The following is a 24,271-nucleotide window of genomic DNA, read 5'->3' as shown; positions in this document are numbered from 1 at the left end:
AGCGAATGAGCTCTCGCTAGGTTTTTTCCTCACAATCTGACCCTGAGATCTGACAAGAACAGGCAAAGCAACCGCATCGCCAGAACTTTTGAAGTGTTGCTCCATCGTCTCAGCTACGCAATCGCAAACTTAAGCTTTCTCAAGAGCAAGGCAGAATCGTCAGCATCATCGGCATTTTCGGTCCGGCATTGTCGAGGCCACCGCACAAAGGAGAAGCCTACCGGACAGTAAGCGCGGCTCGGCGGTGTGACAATAGACTGTCAATGAAAACACTGAACAAGATGAATTATTGACAGTGGCTGATTTTCTACCCGCCACTTCCACAGCCAGGCGCTATCGTATATGCGCAAATAGCCAGCATGAGTTAACCTCCAGAAATTGATATGGCGAAAGACATCTAACGCGGGTTTTCTCAAAATTAGGAACTTTTCATGAAAAACTGTATTGTACCGGTTATGATGGGTGGTGTTCGCTAGTACGCCTACCAAATATTTTTGACGTAGGACTTACGTCTATCTCTACTGTACCGGATGTCATTTTAAAATATTCAAATCGACCGCGTTACGCTGTGTTGAAAGATTTTAAACGTTAATAGCGTTCGTCTCAGTGGACGAATTTCTGCGGTAAGCCCCTCAATCGACAGATTTCAAGTATGCCTTTCATGTCCATGCTTGATAAGACCCGAAAAACTTGTTTCAATAGGCATGAAATTGTTTTCAATGAAATACATTGAGATCAAGGAACCTATAAATATGGGTACCGCATAATTCTTGCATCATTCCATTACCACGTTCTGATTGGTGCAGACACCAGCGAATGAGCAGCCGCTGGGTCTGCCGAGAAGCCATAAAATAGCGCAACGCGATTTTTCCTTTCATTCTGACCGGGACAAGCGAAGCAACTGCATCATTGATTGAACAGCACTTTTAATAGGGAATGAAGTCTGCACCGACCGCTTTTTCGGCTCGTCACCATCGAAGCGACCATCATCATCCGAAACCTAGCCAGCACATCAGCAGTCCACCCTACAGACCCGACAAAGCAGCAAAGCTGAGCAGATACCGGCAGCAGCAGCAGAGTCGAGCCGAGACCGGCCGGCATCGGTGCTGAGCCGAGACAGGCTGAAGAAAAGCCACATGATGCAGCATGTATGTCCAAAAAACAAACGGTTCTTCAGAGAGCCAATAATAGAGATCAATATCAATGCTTTCAACACCCTTCGGGATAGAAATTTTACTTGGGTGCCAAATCCAATATTCTAGAGATAAAGTTTTATGCGTGATTTTCATAAAAAGCGTCAAAACTAACAGTGGATAATTTTTCTGATTTAACCGCGAAGTGGACGAAGGACTTCGCTTGACCATGCCTTTAAAGATTCATAAGATGTCCAAATCTCTCACATAATCTTATTTGGATAAAGAAAACACCGATTACAGCTAAAACATTAATAAACTATCAATCGATTTTTCATCAAATGTTGCATCTTTTGGAATTGATCAAGAAATATCTAGATAAACATTGTTTGCTACTGACCGCACACAAAGCGAACGTGACTGAATGATCGTCCCATGTTACCAATTCTAAATCTTATCACTCGAAATCCCATGTCCGGGTGTTTCCTTCCTTCTACTACTAACAATGTTGTCTCAGAAAAGAACACGTACTTCTCACCTGAACTGCGATTCTAAGCTCGCTTTCCCGGCTTATGGCCTGTATCTAGCGAAAAGTCCCGTTAGGAAATAGACGCCAGCAGCGAGCAACAAGCGTAAAAAAGAAGAAGCCCTTCTCGAACGCGTTGATGATGATGACGCTTTGGCTGACAAAGAAGCGGGATACAAGACACTAGCTGATTGGCCCACCAATTGGGAAGCAGAGAAGATTCAAAATAAGGTATAAAAGAAAAGTGCATTCGCTCGCAGAGCATTCAGTCTTTTTTATACCAACACTAGAAATTCGCGGTTATTTGAAAAGATCGTTTTCTTACTTTTTGCACTTAGCCGAAGCAAACAGCCTTTTTCAAGGCTCTAAGCGTTAAAAATAATGTTCTCCTCCAGTCGCTATCGCACGGATTAGAGGGCCCTTCAGTGGAAGGGCTGAGATACAGTCTACATCCCTGCTGAGCCAACTTGTGGTTTATTTCAGGCAGTCCTGAGAAGGTTGCCAGATATTTCCTGAATTTTGTTTGATGATTCTTGTTCGAGGTAGATTTGATTTCTGTGTCGGTTTGATGAGAAGATTTTGCCAAGGAATGGTATGCAACGCCGATTATTTATCCAAAATAGTTGATGTGATAAATTTGGACATATTATGTATCTTAAAGGCATGGTCAAGTCAAGTCCTACGTCCACTTAGCGGTTATGTCATAGACATTACCCACTGTTCGTTTTCGAGACAAACTTGTGCCGTCTGACGACGTTGGTAACTCGAGTCAGTTGGTGTACAGTTGATCGACCGCGTCGGAAACCAAACTGTTCCTCGAGTAAGATGTTGAGATTTTCGGCAGACTCAAGTAACCGATGATGAATAGCTTTTTCGAATAGCTTGGATAACCCTGAGAGAAGGCTGATGGGTCGATAACTTTTGGGGGAGGAAGGATCCTTCCCAGGCTTCCGGATGGGGATGACTTTCGCTGACTTCCAGGAAAGATCAGCGAGAGGTGCTCAAAGAACGGAGCACTCATGTGTTTGAGCTCGAGATTCAGGATGCTGTCGAAGCCTGGGGCCTTCATGTTCTTCGACGATTTGATATAGGCCGTCAATTCGTCAGCTGAGATCTCCAACTCCTCCGAGAAGTCGTTGGGAATCAAATGGATGTTGTTAGCATGCTCGTTGACGGCTGCTTCGTGTGGACTGACGATGTTCTGCCCAAGATTGTGTGAGCTGACGAAGTGACGACCTATTTCAGCGACCTTCTCTGCAGGAGTTATCAAGCGATCCTTAGAGCCATTATTGTCTAGTGGGATCAAAGGTGGAATGGGCCGAGGCTTGGATTTTAGAATTTTGGTCATTTTCCAGAACGGCTTAGCATAATCTGGGAGAGTGCGGATCTTATTCGAGAAGTCGTTATTTTTGAGGTCCACCATTCTGGCCTTGATAATTTTTGTGATTCGATTGCAGCGTGCCTTAAGCTCAGGCAGTCCAGTACGCTGAAACTGCCTGCGAGTGACATTCCGCAATCGAATCAAATCTTTGGTGAGTGTATCGATGTTTAAGGAGTTGCTTACCTGCCGAGCCGTCGGTACGTGTTGCTCTCGGGCCGCCGTGATCGCCTCCTCGATAGCGCACAGCTGGCGGTCGATACTTTCCGGCGTCTCCGGACGCACCTCGTAGTCGACGGTCGAACAATTCGAACAATTCAATGACCTTTGGGTCTTTATTTATTTATTTAATGTGTTTATCAACAGGCATCATACAGCCCAAATGATTTTATATAATGCTATTCAAACTAATACTAAAGCGTACAGGCTCTTAATGGTTCAACAAGTTACAAAATAAACGAAAAGTAGAACTATGTACGAAAAGCAAACAAATTGGAAAACCTTCTTCTAAGATTAGAACGACTAACACTAAAGTCGAACACTGAAGCCACTCTGTTGAAGATCCTTTGCAATCCAGTAATCGCACCGTGCATGCTGTAGTTGGTGCGTTGGAAAGGTAAACGGAGCATGAGGTTATTTCTCAAAGACCGAGGGGCAACGTTAATGTTCACATGCCCAAGAATCGTTGGACAGTCTAAGCGACTTTGAAGAGCGTCGGCGATGAACAAAGCCCTCGCCGTATTCCTACGCACGTACAGGGGCTCCAGATGTATTAGTTGGCAACGATCGTGGTAACTCGGCAGATGAACAGGGTTTCTCCATGGTAATTTGCGTAGTGCGTAGCGCAAAAACCTGCGTTGTACCGACTCGATTCTCTCAACGCCATTGTTGTAGTTTGGGCTCCAGACTTCAGAACAGTATTCTAAGATGGAGCGCGATAAAGAGCAGTATAACGCTTTCAGGCAGTAGATGTCGCTGAAGTTTTTGGCGATTCTGAAGATGCATCCGAGAGATCGAGAAGCTTTAGCTACAACATACGATACATGCTGTTTAAATGTGAGTTGGGAATCCAAGATAACTCCCAGATCCTTAATATTGTCCACGCGTACGATATCTGCGTTCAACAAACGGTAGCTGAAGTGAATCGGATTTTTTTCCGCGAAAAGGAAATTACTGAACATTTCTTCGGGTGTACCATCATACGGTTGAGTCTGCACCAATCAGCGAACAATTCAAGCTGCTGTTGGAGAAAGCAACAATCTTCTGTTGAGCGAATTAGACAAAACATCTTGAGGTCGTCAGCGAATGACAATCGTGGTGCCTTCAAAGCTAGATGCACGTCATTGAAGTACAATAGAAAAAGGAATGGACCCAAGTGGCTACCTTGAGGAATCCCTGATGTTGAAATAAAGCTGGGAGCCTGGTTATCTCCAATGATAACCGCGGTCTTGCGGTCTGTGAGGTATGAACGGAACCAATGTAGGAAGCTACCGTTAATGTCGAACTTGTTCATTTGTGCAATCGCAATGTCGTGATTCACTTTATCGAAAGCAGCGGCCAGGTCCGTGTAAATCACATCGGTTTGCGCACGTTGTACCATACTATTTGTTATAAAGGAAGTCAGGCAGAGCAAATTAGTAGCTGTCGATCGCCCAGACGTGAAGCCATGTTGGTCGTTACTGAGAAACGGTTTGCAATGGGCCTCAAGTGGCTCCAAAATAACCAGCTCGAATAATTTGGAAACAGCGTTTAACGAAGTGATCCCGCGGTAATTATTGATATCGCGTTTGTTGCCCTTCTTGTGAACCGGAAACATGTTTGCAGTTTTCCAGCAAGCTGGAAAAATACCACTATTGATTGATGCTTGGAAGAGAAGAAGTATCGGGGTCACCAGAACGTCCAAATGTCTTTTCAGTAGAACCGAGGGAAAACCGTCGGGTCCCGGAGAGAAGCTACATTTAAGCCGAGAAGAAGCACTGATAACCATCGTTGCATCAATGTCGAAGGCGCCAAGAGTTTGGTTGACGGTCGGAGCAGTAATCGCAGCGTTCTCAATTTCCACGGCTGTTAGTACCTCGTTTGAGAACACGCTCGAAAACTTCTCGGAAAAGAGCGAACAAATGTCCTGGGGCGTAGATGCCGTGTTGTCATTGAGCGTCATGGAGGAAGGTAATCCAGATTCCTTGCGTTGCTCGTTGACGTATTGCCAGAAGCGTTTAGGATGCGATTTGAGGTTGCGTTGAATATTAAGCTGATATCGAGAGTAACACTCCTTACTGGCTCGCTTGTACTCATAATTGAGCCTAACATAATGGTTGCGCAGTGAGACTGAACGATGCTTGGAAAACTGCCGTAAAGCAGCTTTTGACGTAGGACTTACGTCTCTCTTTACTATACCGGGTGTCATTTCAAATTTTTCAAATCGACCGCGTTACGCTGTGTTGAAAGATTTCAAACGTAAATAGTTTTTGCCCTATTGAACAGTTTTCTGCAGTTAACCACTCAATCAACAGCTTTCAAGTATGCCTTTCATATTCATGCTTGATAATATCCGAAAACTTGTTTCAATAGGCCCAAAACTGTTTTCAAAGCAAAATATTGCATTCACGAGAACCTATAAATATGAGTACCGCATCATTCTTGCATCATTCCATTGCCACGCTCTGATTGGTGCAGACGTCAGCGAATGAGCTCTCGCTCGTTTTTTTCCTCTCAATCTGACCCTGAGATCTGACAAGAACAGGCAAAGCAACCGCATCGCCAGAACTTTTGAAGTGTTGCTCCATCGTCTCAGCTACGCAATCGCAAACTTAAGCTTTCTCAAGAGCAAGGCAGAATCGTCAGCATCATCGGCATTTTCGGTTCGGCGTTGTCGAGGCCACCGCACAAAGGAGAAGCCTACCGGACAGTAAGCGCGGCTCGGCGGTGTGACGATAGACTGTCAATAACAACACTGAACAAGATGAATTATTGACAGTGGCTGATTTTCTACCCGCCACTTCCACAGCCAGGCGCTATCGTATATGCGCAAATAGCCAGCATGAGTTAACCTCCAGAAATTGATATGGCGAAAGACATCTAACGCGGGTTTTCTCAAAATTAGGAACTTTTCATGAAAAACTGTATTGTACCGGTTATGATGGGTGGTGTTCGCTAGTACGCCTACCAAATATTTTTGACGTAGGACTTACGTCTATCTCTACTGTACCGGATGTCATTTTAAAATATTCAAATCGACCGCGTTACGCTGTGTTGAAAGATTTTAAACGTTAATAGCGTTCGTCTCAGTGGACGAATTTCTGCGGTAAGCCCCTCAATCGACAGATTTCAAGTATGCCTTTCATGTCCATGCTTGATAAGACCCGAAAAACTTGTTTCAATAGGCATGAAATTGTTTTCAATGAAATACATTGAGATCAAGGGAACCTATAAATATGGGTACCGCATAATTCTTGCATCATTCCATTACCACGTTCTGATTGGTGCAGACACCAGCGAATGAGCAGCCGCTGGGTCTGCCGAGAAGCCATAAAATAGCGCAACGCGATTTTTTCCTTTCATTCTGACCGGGACAAGCGAAGCAACTGCATCATTGATTGAACAGCACTTTTAATAGGGAATGAAGTCTGCACCGACCGCTTTTCGGCTCGTTACCATCGAAGCGACCATCATCATCCGAAACCTAGCCAGTACATCAGCAGTCCACCCTACAGACCCGACAAAGCAGCAAAGCTGAGCAGATACCGGCAGCAGCAGCAGAGTCGAGCCGAGACCGGCCGGCATCGGTGCTGAGCCGAGACAGGCTGAAGAAAAGCCACATGATGCAGCATGTATGTCCAAAAAACAAACGGTTCTTCAGAGAGCCAATAATAGAGATCAATATCAATGCTTTCAATACCCTTCGGGATAGAAATTTTACTTGGGTGCCAAATCCAATATTCTAGAGATAAAGTTTTATGCGTGATTTTCATAAAAAGCGTCAAAACTAACAGTGGATAATTTTTCTGATTTAACCGCGAAGTGGACGAAGGACTTCGCTTGACCATGCCTTTAAAGATTCATAAGATGTCCAAATCTCTCACATAATCTTATTTGGATAAAGAAAACACCGATTACAGCTAAAACATTAATAAACTATCAATCGATTTTTCATCAAATGTTGGATTTTTTGGAATTGATCAAGAAATATCTAGATAAACATTGTTTGCTACTGACCGCACACAAAGCGAACGTGACTGAATGATCGTCCCATGTTACCAATTCTAAATCTTATCACTCGAAATCCCATGTCCGGGTGTTTCCTTCCTTCTACTACTAACAATGTTGTCTCAGAAAAGAACACGTACTTCTCACCTGAACTGCGATTCTAAGCTCGCTTTCCCGGCTTATGGCCTGTATCTAGCGAAAAGTCCCGTTAGGAAATAGACGCCAGCAGCGAGCAACAAGCGTAAAAAAGAAGAAGCCCTTCTCGAACGCGTTGATGATGATGACGCTTTGGCTGACAAAGAAGCGGGATACAAGACACTAGCTGATTGGCCCACCAATTGGGAAGCAGAGAAGATTCAAAATAAGGTATAAAAGAAAAGTGCATTCGTTCGCAGAGCATTCAGTCTTTTTTATACCAACACTAGAAATTCGCGGTTATTTGAAAAGATCGTTTTCTTACTTTTTGCACTTAGCCGAAGCAAACAGCCTTTTTCAAGGCTCTAAGCGTTAAAAATAATGTTCTCCTCCAGTCGCTATCGCACGGATTAGAGGGCCCTTCAGTGGAAGGGCTGAGATACAGTCTACATCCCCTGCTGAGCCAACTTGTGGTTTATTTCAGGCAGTCATGAGAAGGTTGCCAGATATTTCCTGAATTTTGTTTGATGATTCTTGTTCGAGGTAGATTTGATTTCTGTGTCGGTTTGATGAGAAGATTTTGCCAAGGAATGGTATGCAACGCCGATTATTTATCCAAAATAGTTGATGTGATAAATTTGGACATATTATGTATCTTAAAGGCATGGTCAAGTCAAGTCCTACGTCCACTTAGCGGTTATGTCATAGACATTACCCACTGTTCGTTTTTTAGTAGTTTTCAACCGTCGCAGCGAGCTGGAGTACCATGGAGGACTAACTATCTTACGACAAACTTTCTTTGGAACGTGTTGATCAATGACGTACGCCAAGACATTGCAAAAAGTTTGCGCTCCGATATTCACATCTTCTAGGTCCAGGATGTTACGCCAATCGATGGAAGACAGTAGCTCAGTGATGTTATGATGGTCGGCTTTGCGGAAATCGAAAGATACGGAATCATAAGAGGTATTGAAATCATGCGTCAATCCGAGGTTGACCACGACGAGCAGCGGCGGATGGTGTGCCACTGATTTTACTAGCGGTGCAGGTGCAATCAGTGAAGATGTAGCTGTGCTATGATCACTGATGAAGCAGAGATCAAGGTGACGATTATTCTCGTTGGCGATGGAACTAACTTGAACTAATGCTGCTGAACTATAACTATCGAGAAGCTTTACCGCTCCGGTGTGTAGAGAAGAATGATCTGTGTCTGGATAGAGATAGCCGTTGGGTGAAGTTATCCACGTTATGCTCGGTAGATTAAAATCCCCAAAATTATGATTTCATCAAGCGCAGTTGCTATTTCTAGAATATTAAAAGCGAACTGCAGTGAGCTTCAACATATTCTGTATCCCGGACTCGGTCAGGTGGGATATATAGCGTACACAAAAACAGTTTACGGTCACTAAGTTCGATCGTTATCCAAACCTGCTCGAGGCAGTCCCACGATGCTTTTTTGACAGCCTTTGCTTTAAGACTAGAATTCACGGCAATCAGTACACCGCCACCTATTGTTTTACGACTGTTGTTGGAATTTCGATCGCATCGAAAAACCTCGTAAGCAGGACCAAATATCTGGCTGGAAAGCGTGTCATCATTCAGCCAAGTCTCAACGAGAACTATGATATCGAAGCACTGATCAGATGCTGCAAGGCGGTAATCCTCGACCATGGAATTAAAGCCGCCCACATTTTGGTAGTAAAGCAGCAGTCGTTCATGTGGCTTCTGGATCGGATGTGTGGAACTGCAAGCGGCGGACGAATCAATGCGGGAATAATGCGAAACATTGGGGTACTTGCCTGCGCGAGGATTTTGGAAGACCTCCTCACCGACACCATACGCAGGACCAGGACGGCTGCAGGTCGTTGACGGAAAGGGCTCGACTGCGATGGGTGGCTTAGAGGCTTCCATAGAGCTTGCGGCAAGTGTGCGTCCCGGTGACTCGATGCATACAGTACGGTTAGATTCGTCCGGTTGACTGGAAGTCGTAGATATTTCAAAACACGAAGTGTTCGAGAAAGAATTGTACTTGCCCGAATTTGGATTTTGGAAGTCCTCTTCACCGACCCCAAACACAGGACTGGGACGGCTGCTGGTCGTCGTCTAAAACGGCTCGACTGTGATGGGGGGTCCTAAGGCCTCTATTAGGCTTCGGGCAGTCGTGCGTCCCAGTTTCCAACGATGGTTTATTGAAGTGGAATGAAACGGTGGCTGGACGACTATTTGGTTATGGATGGTTTGGCTGGAAGTCGTAGATATTTCAGGACACGAAAAGTTCGAATAAGAAAGGTACTTGCCCGTGTTAGGATTTTGGAAGACCTCTTCACCGACCCCAAACACAGGACCGGGACGGCTGCTGGTCGTTGACTGGAATGGCTCGACTGTGATGGGGGTTCGAGGCTTCCATTAGACTTTGGGCAGTCGTGCGTCCCAGTTTCCAACGATGGATGGGTGATGCTGTAATTCTTATTGTAGATTCGGCAGGCGAGTGGCTGATCCGTTTTTTTGATTAGGTGCAAAAGGTCGGACACTGATGCCATCGGGCCAATACCAGGCATCACCGATCACACTTGTGACCGATTTGCAGACCGATACTTTAAACGAAACGAAAGAGAGATCGTCTATGTTCTTGCCGCGAGGGACAAGCTTTGTAACGGTGACTAGAGAAGCATCGACGTTGGAAATCTCAATGACATACTTTTTTACTTCCTCAACTTCCTGGTCAGGAGCAAACGGAGTTACGTAGAAGGATTCGATATCACTCGGGGCTTGATCTTTGTTAGCCACTTTTAGCGGAATACTGCATGAACCGCCGCGAAAACCGTTTTCCTTAGTGGCGTCAATGGGAACGGAACGATTTATGCTACTAGCAGCAGGTGGTACTTTACTTATTGGTCCTTTCTTTTCAGTTGGAGCGGCTGGAGTAGAAACTGTTGTATGGGCTGTATTTCTGCTGAATCCAGAACTGGTTGATGGTTTCTCGATTATCTGCACACGCTTATTGGTCCCAACAACAAACTTATCCGGAATATTGGCGATGGAAGTGTTCACTTCATCCAGGACTTCGAAGAAGGAAGTGTCATCGCACGACCTAGAGCGGTTCACATGATCTTCCGTGGTATCATCCAAATTTATTTCGTCAATACGTTGCGAAAAATTATCATTAGGAAGTGAACTGAATGACGTCTTCGTTTGCTGTGGGGTGCAATATAAAGTCCTATTTATTTTGCGAAGATTTTCCCCATAACTTCCGAGGCGCGTGTCCATTGAATCCGTACGAATGAGCAGCTCACGCAAAGCTTTCATGATTGTTTTTTCTCTATCGTACACGGCAGGATCGAAATTCAACCGACAAGTGTCGCAAAACCAGTACATGCCGATTTTAGCAGACCAAGAGGAATAATGCGTTTTGGTGATCCCCACGCAAGCGTAATGGAAAATTTTTCCACATGATCCGCTGCAATTAATTGCACTTCCAAAGTCCAACGCATTAGCGCAAGATTGGCAGCAATCCATTTCTTGTTGAGTGGAAACGTACGAGAGTGTAGATAAGCTGCGCCTTTCGGTATGCCGCAACCGTAACGTACAATTTAGCTTCAGCAAATTACCGGCAGATGTCGCTTTGCTCTAAAAAATTTTGCGTAGGTGGTAGTAGTGGGTTGTTTTGGTGAACAATCACTAACGAACTAGCAGACCGTATTAACACGTTTGGTTCACAACACAGCGAATAAATAACACTAGTCACACGAAGCACGGCACAAAACGGGTTGAGACAAAGGAAAATCGCGAATTAACGTCAATGGCAAATGGAATAAAAACGTTATCACGAATGACGAGAGACCGTAAACATATTAATCGAACGGCAGTGTTGCCAGTTTTGTGTGTGTTATCGACGCACTGCTGGAAACGCTGCCAGTTCACTCGGTGGTAGTTCCGCCGTAACTGCTGGTGCCGATTGACCGAGGAGCCCAGTTCCGCCACCACCGGATAGTGATCCGAACTGAGCTCCTGGTATACAACCGGCTGCGAGACGTGGTCACTCAGGTTTGTTACGTAGAGGTCGAGCGTTGCGTGGGCACCGGACCGACTCAGCCGAGTGGGGGAATCCGGGCTCAGGATCGTGTAGTGGCTTTCCTCCATGTCGTTGCTCCAAATGGTGCCGTTTCGATTGCCGCGACTGTTGCCCCAGGCTTGATGTTTGGCATTCAAGTCGCCGGCAATGATATACTGGCCTTGCCTCCGCGTCAGCTTGACGATGTCCCTCCGAAGGGCAGCCGATGATCCATCGCCGGCTTTGGCTTGCGTTGGACAGTACGCCGCGATGAGCGCGATTGTGCCGACCGAAGTGGTGATTTCGACACCGATGGCCTCGATGACACTGAGCTGGAAGCTTGGAAGCAGACGACAGTTGATGTTGTAGCGAAGAGCGATGGCCACACCACCTCCCCTGGTCGGCCGGTCGAGTCGCACGATGCGGAAGTCCGGGATGTTGATGTTCACCTCCGGTTTTAGGTGCGTTTCGGTGATGAACGCCACGTCTATTTCCTTCTCCTCAAGGAAATCCTTCAGCTCGATTGTTTTGCTCTTTAGCGAGCAAGCGTTCCAGTTGACCAGGCCCACCCTAGCAGCCATTTTCAATGATGAACATGCCAAGTGTGAAGACCTGGTCGAATCGGGTTTTGCAGCCGCGCAGTCGAGTGGCGAGCTGCGCGAAGATCGGCATCAGTTGCTCCGGAGTGTACAGCGGGGCAGATTCTTCCGGTGGGACGGCTTCGTTCTCCGACTGCCGACGGAACCCAGGAGGAGGAAGCGGGTGCCATTCGCTGGTGGATGGTGCCGACGATGCTGGAGCTTGGACCGATGCAGCTGCCGCTGCCAGTCGCTTGTGCGGCTGTAGCGGTGGGAGTATTGGAATCACACGACGGGGAGCCGGGATGGCTGGAAAGTTCACCTCGTTGATTACAGGAACACGGTTCTTCTTCGGAATGGTCCTGGTGGAAGCCTTCTTCCGGATTTCCAGGAAATCGGCTCGCTTTGGGCAGCCCTTTGTGGTGGCCCGATGTTTGTCGCCACAGTTGGCGCACTTGGGATCGGCCACCTCCATTTTGTCGCACTCGTCAGTCGGATGGGGTTCGCCACACTTGTTGCAGCGCGGCTTCATGCGGCAGTTCCTGGTGCCATGCCTGAAATTGAAGCAGTTGGTGCATTGCGTGACATCGCGGTGCACTGGCCGATATCGCTCCCAGTCAACGACGGTGTAATTTATAACGCCAACCAGCTTCAGGTCCTTCCAGGTAGTGGAGCCGTGCTCCAGATGGATCAGGTAAAGCTGGTCGCGATATTTCCTCGCCTTGTCGTGACGAGCGATCTTGTGGACGGCTACTGGCTTTAGTCCGCAACTTTCAAGCTCTACTTGGAGCTCTTCCTCCTTCATGTCGTGAAGTCCTCGCAGCAAAGCCTTGAGCGGCTTCGTGCCGGGGTGGTCATGAGTGTAGTACTCATACTTGTGGACCTCGAGGAACTCCACGACGGATTGATGATGGTCCCTGTTGGCCGGCATCACTTTCACGCCCTCGCTGCAGAGCCGAAAAGTACATTTCAGCCCCTTAGCGATCAGCTGGCGAATTTTTGGGCGTAAATCCGGCGGATCGCCCTTCACAAACACGGGCGGGCACTTCTCCTTCCGCTCCGGTTGCACCTGCGGCAGCTGCGATTGCTGCTTCTTCCTCTTTTTCGGCGGATTGCCGGCGTCATCAAGCGGCAACGACGAGAACACGTTGCTCTGCAAAAGCTGCTTGGAGGGGTTACCCGCGCCTCCAAGAGCAGTGCGCTTAGGCACTTTTCCAGCGACCGAATCGGCCACCGAGTCTCCCATGACGGGTCCGGGAGAAAATAACGCCAACGCGACAAGCGAAAACGTAAACAGCGAAAGAACGAGAAAAAACACTTCGAAAAAATGCGCGAGCAAAAAACACGTCCGTACGTGTTGCTGTCTCGAACTTGAGATGCCAAATGTACTCTATTACCACTCTAGCTAATTTGAAGAGTTAACGCAGTAGTGATACCGCAAAAGACAAGCAATGTAGTGAAGAGACATTGCGAGGGGTGCTTAAACGTATAATTCAATGTGCAGCATAACATGTCGAAATAATGTGCTAGAAATCATCACATGATCCCATTTTGGAATCTTATTTTAAAAATGAAATGTTGAAAAATGTAATTGAAATTTTCAAAAATTGTAAAAGTAGTGTAATATTTGCAATCATCACACCCCTGGCAATCATTTCAAGGTGTTAGTCATATTTGGTAACCCAAGATGGTGTGAATGTGCTGTCTGTTGCCCAATATATGGGGATTTTCGAAGTGGACCATGTTGTTAATATACTATACTATATACTATATATGTGACAAATCATTTTTGCTTGGTTGGTCAACGTAAAGGTAGAACCAACAAATGTTTTGCGATGTATTCATCAAAGAGGTGGAACATCGGCTTAAGTTGATAATGAAGAAATCATTCGCTTTATTGATCAATGTAAAGGTGTAGCCATCAGCTGATTTACAATGTTATTATTCATCGAAAAGGCGGAGCTTCGGCGGATTTCCTATGCTATAGTTCATCTTTTTTTGGCAATTATGGCATTGAAAATACTTCGAATGTCCCATATATAATTATTTTGATAGTGAACTCTTCTATTCGTTAGTCATTATTTAGAAAATAATAATTTTGAAATGTTTTGTCACTTTAATTACCCACGACTAGCTGTGAGCAAACGATGTTCAATGTTCTTATTCATCAAAGGGGGAGCTTCGGCTAGAGTTCTGATATAATGATAAAACCATGGCTCACGCAAGTTTAGTTCCTGCTCAAATTTTATCTTGAGCGGTCGGTAGAGAACCAACATCCAGGGACAGGCCTGACAATAGTCATCGTCGTAGCAAGAAAAACCGCAGTAGCGACTGTTGGGACACGCCAACATGTACCGAAACGATAGCGGCTTCGGTTGAACTTTGTTGGCCCACTGCCAACGATAACGGCTTTCATCGGTTCCTTGTTAGCCCACTGCCAACAATGGAGGATGACGATGAGTGGCTCACTGCCAAAACTCGGGTAGACGGATGAATCGATCCTCGAACGAACCAAAATGGCGCAGTTCTGCTGTGGAATGTGCTAGTCGGTGTCGCTGACTCGAAAAACGAAGCTCTGAAAAGAACTCTTATTTTAATTAACTCCAAAGTGAGCATCGACACTCCGCAGCGGGCGAGGCAATCAGCAGAATGCGAACGACGGGAACTAGTTGTCACAGGATTGGACACAACCAGCGATCCAACTCTAGGCTCAAAGCAATCCGGGGGTTTCTTTGTTGAAAAATGAACTGGTAACGAATTCACTTTTTTTTGTGTGTTTATTCCGGTAAAATTGGAATCAGACTGAGAGACGAGTACAATAATGCTTTTTCTTTTATAGTTTACCGGCAAGCAAAAAACCCTATCGCTACACAGGTGTTGGTGAGATTCTTTATTTGGCAAATTCTAGAAACATGTACAAGGTACTTCAAAGCTGCAATTTCATTGGGTGTTACATTTTATTCACTGATTAGCCGGTATGGGTTTATAGAAACTCTTATGCTAGTGTTAGTAATTGGAAGCCGTTACCGCGGCTAGCTCGGGTTAGTAGGTAGAAAATAACAAACATAAAGGATGGGAAAGGGAAAGGGGAATATCATCGTTGTAGAGTGCTCTGCCTCATCGGCCATGGAACGATCGTCTGTTGTGTAGGGGTTCCCAAATTATTCGCCGTTGCGAACAGCAACGAGATTTATTGTCTTCATTGCTACTCGACGCATCGTCAATGACGCGCACAACGTTAGCTTTCGTCGTGCAACCAAATCGTCATGACGACAGCGAAGAACGAAGACTTCATACCATTATTCTTCACGCGGCAGCTGCCCTGCGAAAATTTTTATTATTTCTTTGTGAAAATGAATTTGAAGTAACGTATGAAGATGTTATAAATGCTATCGAAACATTTATGTTACCAAAATTCGTACTATTTCTTTATTCTAGACGTCATTATGTTTTTAACTACTCCGTCTATAATGACGTGCAATCGATTATGTGAAGTAGTGACGATGGAAATCGTCTTTTTACTTTTGGCTGCACGACTATCTTCGTGGTAGGCATGCGGCATGAAGAAACCGAATAGGTGTCGCGTCGGGCAATGTTATGACGAAGACTATATTTTTTCGCTTTCTTCATACGACGAGAATGACTATTGTCAGCCCGGACAGGGATGATGATATTGCCGTCTCTAGAAATCAAAGAATTATGCTGAATAATGCTGAGCAAAATATGTATTTTACATGCATGGTCAAGCCAAGTCCTACGTCCACTTCCGGTTATGTCACAGACATTACCCACTGTTAGTTTTTTATTTATATGGACCGTAAGATATTGACCAACCCTCCCTCCCCCCATAAGTGCTTACGTAATATGTGTATGGCCCCATGTAAGGAACCACGGGACCTTACTACATTCTTGACAGAGAACGGTATGTACCGTTTCACACGTTTGATGTTTGGGGTAAATTGCGCACCTGAAATTTTTCAGCGATAGATGTGCAGGCTATTAGAAGGAGTTGAGAACATCATCGTTTACATCGACGATATTCTTATACAGAGCGTTAATGAATAAAGCTTCCAATGAATGATTAAATTTGTTATGATTAAATCATTCAGCTCTATGATTAAAGATTATGATTAATGATTTATTCATTTTTGACAATGATTAATGATTATGATTAATGAATAAAATGTTTGAAGTATGATTAACGATAACCGATTGTGATTGAATGTTGACACAATATGTGTATGATTAATGATTAACGATCGATATGATTAATGATTAATGATTATGAATAATCAAATTAAATGATTTGCATATTAATCAATAATCAAGTAACCTTTCTATTAAATTGTGTTATTAAAAGGTATAAAAATTGTATGATTATGATTGAAGATTAATGATTAAGGTGGTTATACAACAAAGCCACAAATCAGCCATCTTGGTAACCACGTGCTTTTTCTAGTGATTTTTCAAGAGCACAAATTGAGAGAACAACGACGCCCATGGGGATCACAACATCTGTAGATCGTTTGATTACTCACGCTAAGCAATCGACTTTAATTTCAGCATTGTACAAAAAATATTACGCTGGTTTTGAACTTTTGATAATAGGAGTAGAAAACCGTGTGGTGAATTTGAAATTCACCACATGGCTTGATTGTATAATCACCTTAAAAGCAAGGTATGCAATGATTAAAATTGATGAATAATGAATAAACAAAAAACAGTCATGAATATGATTAGTGATTAATGATTAAATGTAAAAATCTATAATTAACGATTAGTGATTAATGATTGAGTCGTATTTTTTGTATGATTATGATTAATGAATAATGATTAAATTACCCATTATTCATTAATCATGATTAAATCTATGATTAATCACTAAGGCTCTGTTCTTATATTTACCGACGAACTAGAAAAGCTCAGAGAAACTACTAGCCATGTCCTACAAATCCTACGTACACACAACCTAACACTCAATCATGAAAAATGTGAATACGACAAAGAATTCATCACGTTTTTGGGCCATGGGCTGGACAAGTCTGGATTCAACGTAGACGAAGCTAAAGTAAAGGCGATCAGAAGATTCCGACCCCGAAGCAGTGTGTCTGAATTGAAAAGCTTCCTAGGGCTAGCATCATACATCAGTCCCTATATTAAAGATTTTGCCAGTATCACGAGCCCACTGTGGGCCGTAACTACTGATAAAAACTGGCAATGGGGACCCAAACAGCTTGCAGCTTTTGAAAATGTTAAGAACAAAATAACGAGTTGCGCAACCACCCTAGGATACTTTGCCGAAGACGATAAAACAGTTTTGCATACTGATGCCTCTCCCAATGCCCTGGGAGCCGTCTTAGTTCAGGAAAGCCTCACTCGATCTCCTCGTATCATCAGTTTTGCGTCTAAGGCGTTAACAGACACGGAAAAACAATATGCGCAGAACCAACGAGAAGCGTTGGCTACTGTATGGGCTGTAGAACATTTTTCGTTCTTTTTACTCGGGCGGCACTTCACACTTCGAACTGATGCACAGGGTGTCACGTTTATATTAAATCGTTCTAGGGAAAACACGAAGAGGGCACTAACGAGGGCTGATGGATGGGCACTACGCCTAAGCCCATACAATTACAGTGTCGAATATATCAGGGGGCGCGAAAATATCGCGGATCCATCATCCCGCTTGTATGTTGGTAATGACGAAGCTTTTAACGAACAACATAGTCCGTGGGAAATAGCCTCACTGGAGGCAAATCCGGTTGGTTTTCTAACGGAGAATGAGCTTCGTGAAGAAACAGCTGTAGATACGACGATCCAAAGTGTTATCGATGCCCTAGAAACTGAAATTTGGCCAAAAGAACTGAGCAGATTCAAAAGCGTATCGAACGACCTGTCAATTCACAACGGCATTTTGATCAAGAATGGATGCGCCGTAGTGCCAAGTAAGCTTCGGGAAAAGACGTTGTCTCCAGCTCATGATGGACATCCATTAGCCGCTAAGCTAAAAAGCATTCTTCGCGAACGAGTATGGTGGCCAGGCTTAACAACCGATGCCGAGGAATGGGTAAAATCTTGCCAAATATGTGCAATGAATGGAAGACCAGAGAAACCAACCCCAATGAGGCGAATTCTAGCTCCAGAAGTTGTTTGGGATACAATTGCCCTCGATTTTAACGGTCCGTATGCTAGATTCGGGGGTATATCAATCCTGCTGATAGTCGATTACCGCTCCAGATATATTCGAACCATACATTGAAATAATATGTGAACTAAATATTTCGATTTTTTGACGTAAACTACGTCTAAGGGGAAGACTCAGATACAGGGTGTAAATCCGAAATTTGCAAATTCGAGACCGTCACGAAATTAGGATAGATTTCAAACGCTAATAGCGTCTTTATCTTTCGATGGATTTTCGACATTTGCTTATCAATCGATTCAGAAACTCTCTAGCAATTTGCCAATTCTATTGATACTATTGATTATCAACGTTAAACTATTGAAAATGTTGTTTCTTTCCAAACCGGGTGAAAAATTCAATTCCGTTCATAAATCCCCAACACGGACATCAGATTGCAGTAAGGTACGGGCCTTTTGATCCACTGCTTCGTTTTCCCTGTGTATAAAAAGCCCCGTGTTTCGCGTGCGCGCGTCATTTTCATTCTGGATGTCACGGCGAGTGGACCAGGACGTCCAGAAGCGGTCCCAGTGACCACGGCTGTCTCAGCGGTGTGGTGGTGCGAATGAAATTTTTTCGGTCGGTGGTGGTGGCGGTCGTGGAAGCAGCAGCACATCATTTTCATCCGTGTTCCATCTTCGGCGGATCTGGCAATCGACGGCGTTGGTTGAGCCGAATCATCGGATGGCGGTCGCGCAGCCCAGTGCCTGCTGATAGGGCACATAAGTGGCAATTAATCGGTTCTTTTCAGGACCAGCATTATATTTGGGAGGAAGGTTAAGTTGAAATAATTTTTCTAAAGTGCAACCGTTAGGAACTGGAAAATTCTTCGGTGAAATTTTCTAGCGTAATTCGGAGTTGTATGATTTTAGTGATTGAGAATGTTGATATTAGACGAACTTTCTTCATAGAACAAAGCATAATTGTTTGGCATCGGTAGCGGAATCATAGCATTAGTGCCGGTCCGAGCATAGGCTGTCATCGAAAGATTGCTACAGCAACTTATTCACTAATGTGGCGTTTGCAACGATTTAGATGTTGTCGGCACAACATGAAATTTTCCCGCGAGACTCTGATTTTGTATTTTTCCTGCTGATGATTGAAAAAGAAATCGTTTCCGAGGTGAACTTCATTCAAAGCGCAACGCTAACGTCGGTAGTTGAATCCCAAGCAAGTATCGGAAGGAGACCATGCAAACAATTGATTCGCATTATGACTGAAGAAAATTGTATGGCGTCAGTATTGATGTTTTGACGTAAACTTCGTCTAAGGGGAAGACTCAGATACAGGGTTTAAAACGAATTCGAGACTGTCACAAAAATTAGGATGAATTTCAAACGCTGATAGCGTCTTTATCTTATTTTCGACATTTGCTTATCAATCGATTCGGAAATCCTTCAGCAATTCGCCAATTCTATTGATACTATTGATTATCATTAATGCTTAATTTTTTCCAACAAAATATGATTTTGAAAAGTATCACCGGCGCGTGCTTACTCGCAATCTAGAATCTACATGCTGATACATTTACAGTTACATCAAACAACTGGAAACCGAAATACGCCACTCCAAAATTACGAGGTGACAATGTTAGAAAGAGACAAAAGATAGGAAATATAACACGGTGTGTAGTGCCTCCCCGAGTCCCCTCCCCCTCTAAGCGTTACGTAATTTGTGGACGCTCCCAAGAACCACTTTCATTTATGGTAGCCGATCGTTAGTACTTCATATCAAATATCATATCATATCATAGCATATCAAAGAATATTGTGGCCAAATATCATAAAATTTGGTCAACAAACCGCCCCCCCCCCCTCCCACCGAAAATAATAGAACAAATCCTGCCGAAGCCGTCATTCCTCCTACATCATACAAGAAAATTTAAACTGAGCGCTGCTAATGTTAATGAGGACGACCGCGCGACCCACACCATCACCGGGAATAAAATTTCCGGTAGGAGCTCCGCCGATGTCGAAGGTGGTACCACGGTCTGCTCTTCGCGACATCTCGAACGAAATGGCTCGCGCGCGCGGAGAGCTGCTTTCTTGTAATCAATTAAGTTAAACCTGTAGCCACGCCCCTTTGGGGAGTGTGTGACGGTTACACAATATTTGCAGTCATATCGGACAACAAAGAGACGGGACTAATGAGCCATCTTTATTGATTATAAGAAAAATGCTCTCCCTCGCGCTCGTTGCCCATTCCAGTTCGAGACAGCAGCACGTGCGGACGTGTTTTTTGTTCGCGCATTTTTACGTCTAAGGGGAAGCCTCGGATACAGGGAGCAAAATGAAAATTTCCAAATTGGGGACCGTCACGAAATCATGTAAGATTTCAAACGGTAATGGCGACTTTATCTTTCGACGGATTTTCGAGATTTTGTTATTCATAGATTCGGAAACTTTCCACCAATTTGCTAATTGTATTAAAACTATTCATTATCAACGGCAAACTATTGAAAATGTTATTTCTTTCCAAACCGGGTGAAAAATTCAAAAATAATCAATCCCATTCATAAATCCCCAACACGGACATCATATTGCAGTAAGGTTCGGGCCTTTTGATCCACTGCTTCGTTTTCCCTGTGTATAAAAAAGCCCCGTGTTTCGCGTGCGCGCGTCATTCTCATTCTGGATTTCATGGAAAGCGGAACAAGGCGTCCAGAAGCGGTCCTAGCGACAACGGCTGTGGTGGTGCGGATAAAATTTTTTCATTCGATGGTGGTGGCGGTCGTGGCAATAGCAGTACATCTTTACATCCGTTTTACAAGCAGCATTTTTGGATCTGGCAATAAACGGCATGCGTAGAGCCGAATCATCAGATGGCTGTCGCGCAGTCCAGTAGTTGTTGTTGGTTAGGCACATAATTGGGAATGAATCGGATCTTTTCAGAACCACCATTATGTTTGGGAGGAAGGTTAAATTGAAATAATTTGTCTATAGTGCAACCGATAGGAATTAGAAAATTTTTCAGTGAAATATTCTAGCGTGATTCTGAGCTCAATTATATGATGTTTGTCTAGCACTTAACTACTCTTCTTGCTGTGGATTTAATTTTGAACAATGATTCAGTGATTGATAAGTGATTGAGAAAGTTGATATAAGACGAACTTTTTCCATAGAACAAAGCATAATTGTTTGGTATCGGTAGCGGAATCATAGCATTAGTGCCGGTCCGAGCGCGCGTCAGAAGGAGAAGCTGCAAATATGTATTCGCATAGATGGAAATAAAACCTTAAACAAGTAGCAGGCTACCTACTAGAATTATAATCTTGATGGGAAATTTCACTTGACTGTTACTGCTATCCACGCGAATAATTAACGGCAGCGTCTTTTTATAACGCGCGCTTGTGATTCTGCTACCGATGGAAAACAATCTGCCATCACCAAGCAATTAAGTTTTACTTTGAACAAAATTCATCTCGCCTCAAGTTGGGACTTAAGAGCTACTTTCTCTGATGGTAGCCATTAGGTAGGTCATTAGTACTTCAAACAAGAAAATTTAATCTGAGCGCGAACGACCGCATGAACCACACCATCGATGAGAATGAAATTTCCGGTAGCAGCTCCGCCGAAGCCGATGGTGGGACTACGATCTGCTTTTCGCGACATCTCGAATGAAATGGCTCGTGCGCGCGGAAGAGCTGCTTTCTTGTAATCAATAAAGTTTAACCTGTAGTCACGCCCTTTAGTAAGTGTGTGACGGGTACACAATATTTGCAGTCATACCGGACAACAAAGAGGCGGTACTAATGGGCCATCTTTATTGATTATAAGAAAACTGCTTTCCCCCGCGCGCGTGGCATTTCATTTGAAATATCGCGGAGAGCGGTCCCAGCATCGGTAGAGATGTCGCAAATTAATCGATTACTTCGATTAATCGATTACTTGTTGTGATAATCGATAAATTTTTAAATCGATTACTTCCCAACGATTAATCGATTCAATAATCGACAAGAATCGAGAGTAATCGATTAATCGGGATTTTACGACAACTATTAGATTTCGATTACTTCAATCAATCGATTCATCGTTATAATAATCGATTAATTTTGATTCGATTACTACTCAACGATGAATCGATTCAATAATCGTCAAGAATCGAGAGTAATCGATTAGTTACTAATCGATTAATCGAGATTTTACGACATCTCTAAGCATCGGCGGAGTTGCTGAGCAAATTTTATTCCAAATACATATGGGATATTGGAAAAATCGGTTCTTCTCAGGGCTTCCATTCTATACAAAGGAAGATTGAGGCGAGGCGAACTATTTTCAAAGTGCAAATTAACCGCTTGGAGGCGCCATAAAGTTGCCTGGCGTCCGTAGCAGAATCACGAGCGTGCGTCGGAGGGAGATGCTACAAATATGCATTCGCATGGATGGCTTCAGTGGCAGTCAAGTTTAATTCTTTCAAGATTCTTATTTGGTTTTGTTATTCTAGCCTAGGCGTGGGTCGTGTGGTCGTTAGTGTTTCGAAATATACATTATTGGGAATTAATCGATTCTTCTCATGGACACCATTTTAAACATAGGAAGATTAAGGCGAGACGAATTTGTTCAAAGTACGACGTCGTAGCAGAATTATGTTGCCGTTCGTAGCAGAATAACGAGCGCGTATTGTAGAGAGCTGCTGCAAACATGTATTCTTGCACTGGCACTAGATTCTTCATTTCACCAAACTGTTTTACGTAGTTTACGTCGGGCGGTCGTGTCTTGTACACAACCCTTATGATTTTTTCTTATTGATACAGATTCCTAATAGCTAAACCGGTGAAGTCAACCTGTTTCGAGCAAACTAAGTTAGTGCTAGAAGAAGTGTTCGAACGAGAAGGGTTCCCGAAATCCATTCGCTCGGATAATGGACCGCCGTTCAATGGCGAGGACTATAAAGTTTACTGTGCTGAACGAGATATTCAAACTGTTTTTTCGACGCCATTATTTCCTCAACAGAATGGCCTCGTCGAGAATTACATGAAGCTTGTGAATAAAGCAATGGCCGTAGCGGTGAGCCAAGGGACACCCTTCAGAGAAGAACTTCGATCAGCTGTAAACGCACACAACGCTGCAGCACATGCGGTTACCGGTGTTCCACCAGAGGAGGTGATGCTTGGTCGTAATATCAAACGGCACCTTCCGTTGCTGCATCGCCGAAAAGCTAATTACGACGAAGACGTGCTTAATTATCGCGATAAAACGGAGAAGCTTAAAGCAAAACAGCGAGAAGATGTTCGTAGGGGAGCTCGAACATGCCGCGTTGCTCCAGGAGACACGGTCATTATTGAGCGACTAGCCCGGACAAAAGGAGAAAGTCGATTCGATCCACAGAAATATACAATCATCCGGGAAGACAATGGATCCCTCGTCCTACATAATGATAAGGGTCAAACGTTGAAACGACATGTCACCCAGACCAAAAAGGTTGGACCGTGGCGTATGTCCAGCAAGCTCAGCTGTGGAGGTCAAGTACAAACAGACAATCCACCAAACGATTCATCAGGACGACCGCGCAGGACAATTACACTACCAACTCGTTATAAAGATTACGTTCAAATACTTGAAAGCTGTCAGGATCCCCAATAATCACCTTCGAAGTCAATCTGTATTTATCCTAAATGCTATCAAAAAGATAAGGATGAAATTCAATTACCTGAAAATATAAAGAAGGATTTTTAGTTTTTACTATTAACTTATATAATTCCATACTTATTTCACCTAGCTACTACACCATTGTTAATTTTCCGCATTTTTGCACAATTTTTTTCCTCGAACGATATTAAACGGCTAAAAGAACATAAATAACTTTCTGAATCAGTCGCCCACATTAAAAGTTTTCGCTTTAGCTGTCTCACCTGACATATCTGAATAGTCTTTTATTTTGTCATAAAGCCAAGTTTTACGGAAAATAAAGACAGTTACCACCTTTCACACACCAATGCATACGTATACAATATCGCAGAAATAAGAAGTATAGGGGAAGTGGGGGTAGCACGCCCATAGGGGTTAAAACGCGCCACCCCTGAATAAGGTTAAATATCCCCATTTTGATTATTTTCAATAGTCTATACGATAAAGCATGTGAAATCA

At 43.9% G+C, this 24,271-nt stretch overlaps 1 protein-coding gene across 1 annotated transcript; it reads left to right on the top strand.

Moving 5' to 3' along the window:
* Positions 1-21,642: 21,642 nt before the first annotated feature.
* On the top strand, positions 21,643-23,767 carry LOC134203624 (uncharacterized protein K02A2.6-like). The gene is made up of 2 exons (XM_062678513.1): positions 21,643-21,656; positions 22,939-23,767. Exons 1-2 carry the CDS (start codon positions 21,643-21,645, stop codon positions 23,765-23,767), a joined length of 843 nt encoding a protein of 280 aa, XP_062534497.1.
* Positions 23,768-24,271: the final 504 nt, after the last annotated feature.

This window comes from Armigeres subalbatus, unplaced genomic scaffold, assembly GCF_024139115.2.
Source record: "Armigeres subalbatus isolate Guangzhou_Male unplaced genomic scaffold, GZ_Asu_2 Contig1997, whole genome shotgun sequence".
NCBI classification, from domain to species: domain Eukaryota; kingdom Metazoa; phylum Arthropoda; class Insecta; order Diptera; family Culicidae; genus Armigeres; species Armigeres subalbatus.
The sequence above is the reverse complement of the archived record's forward strand: the minus strand, read 5'-3'. Positions and strand labels throughout refer to the sequence as shown.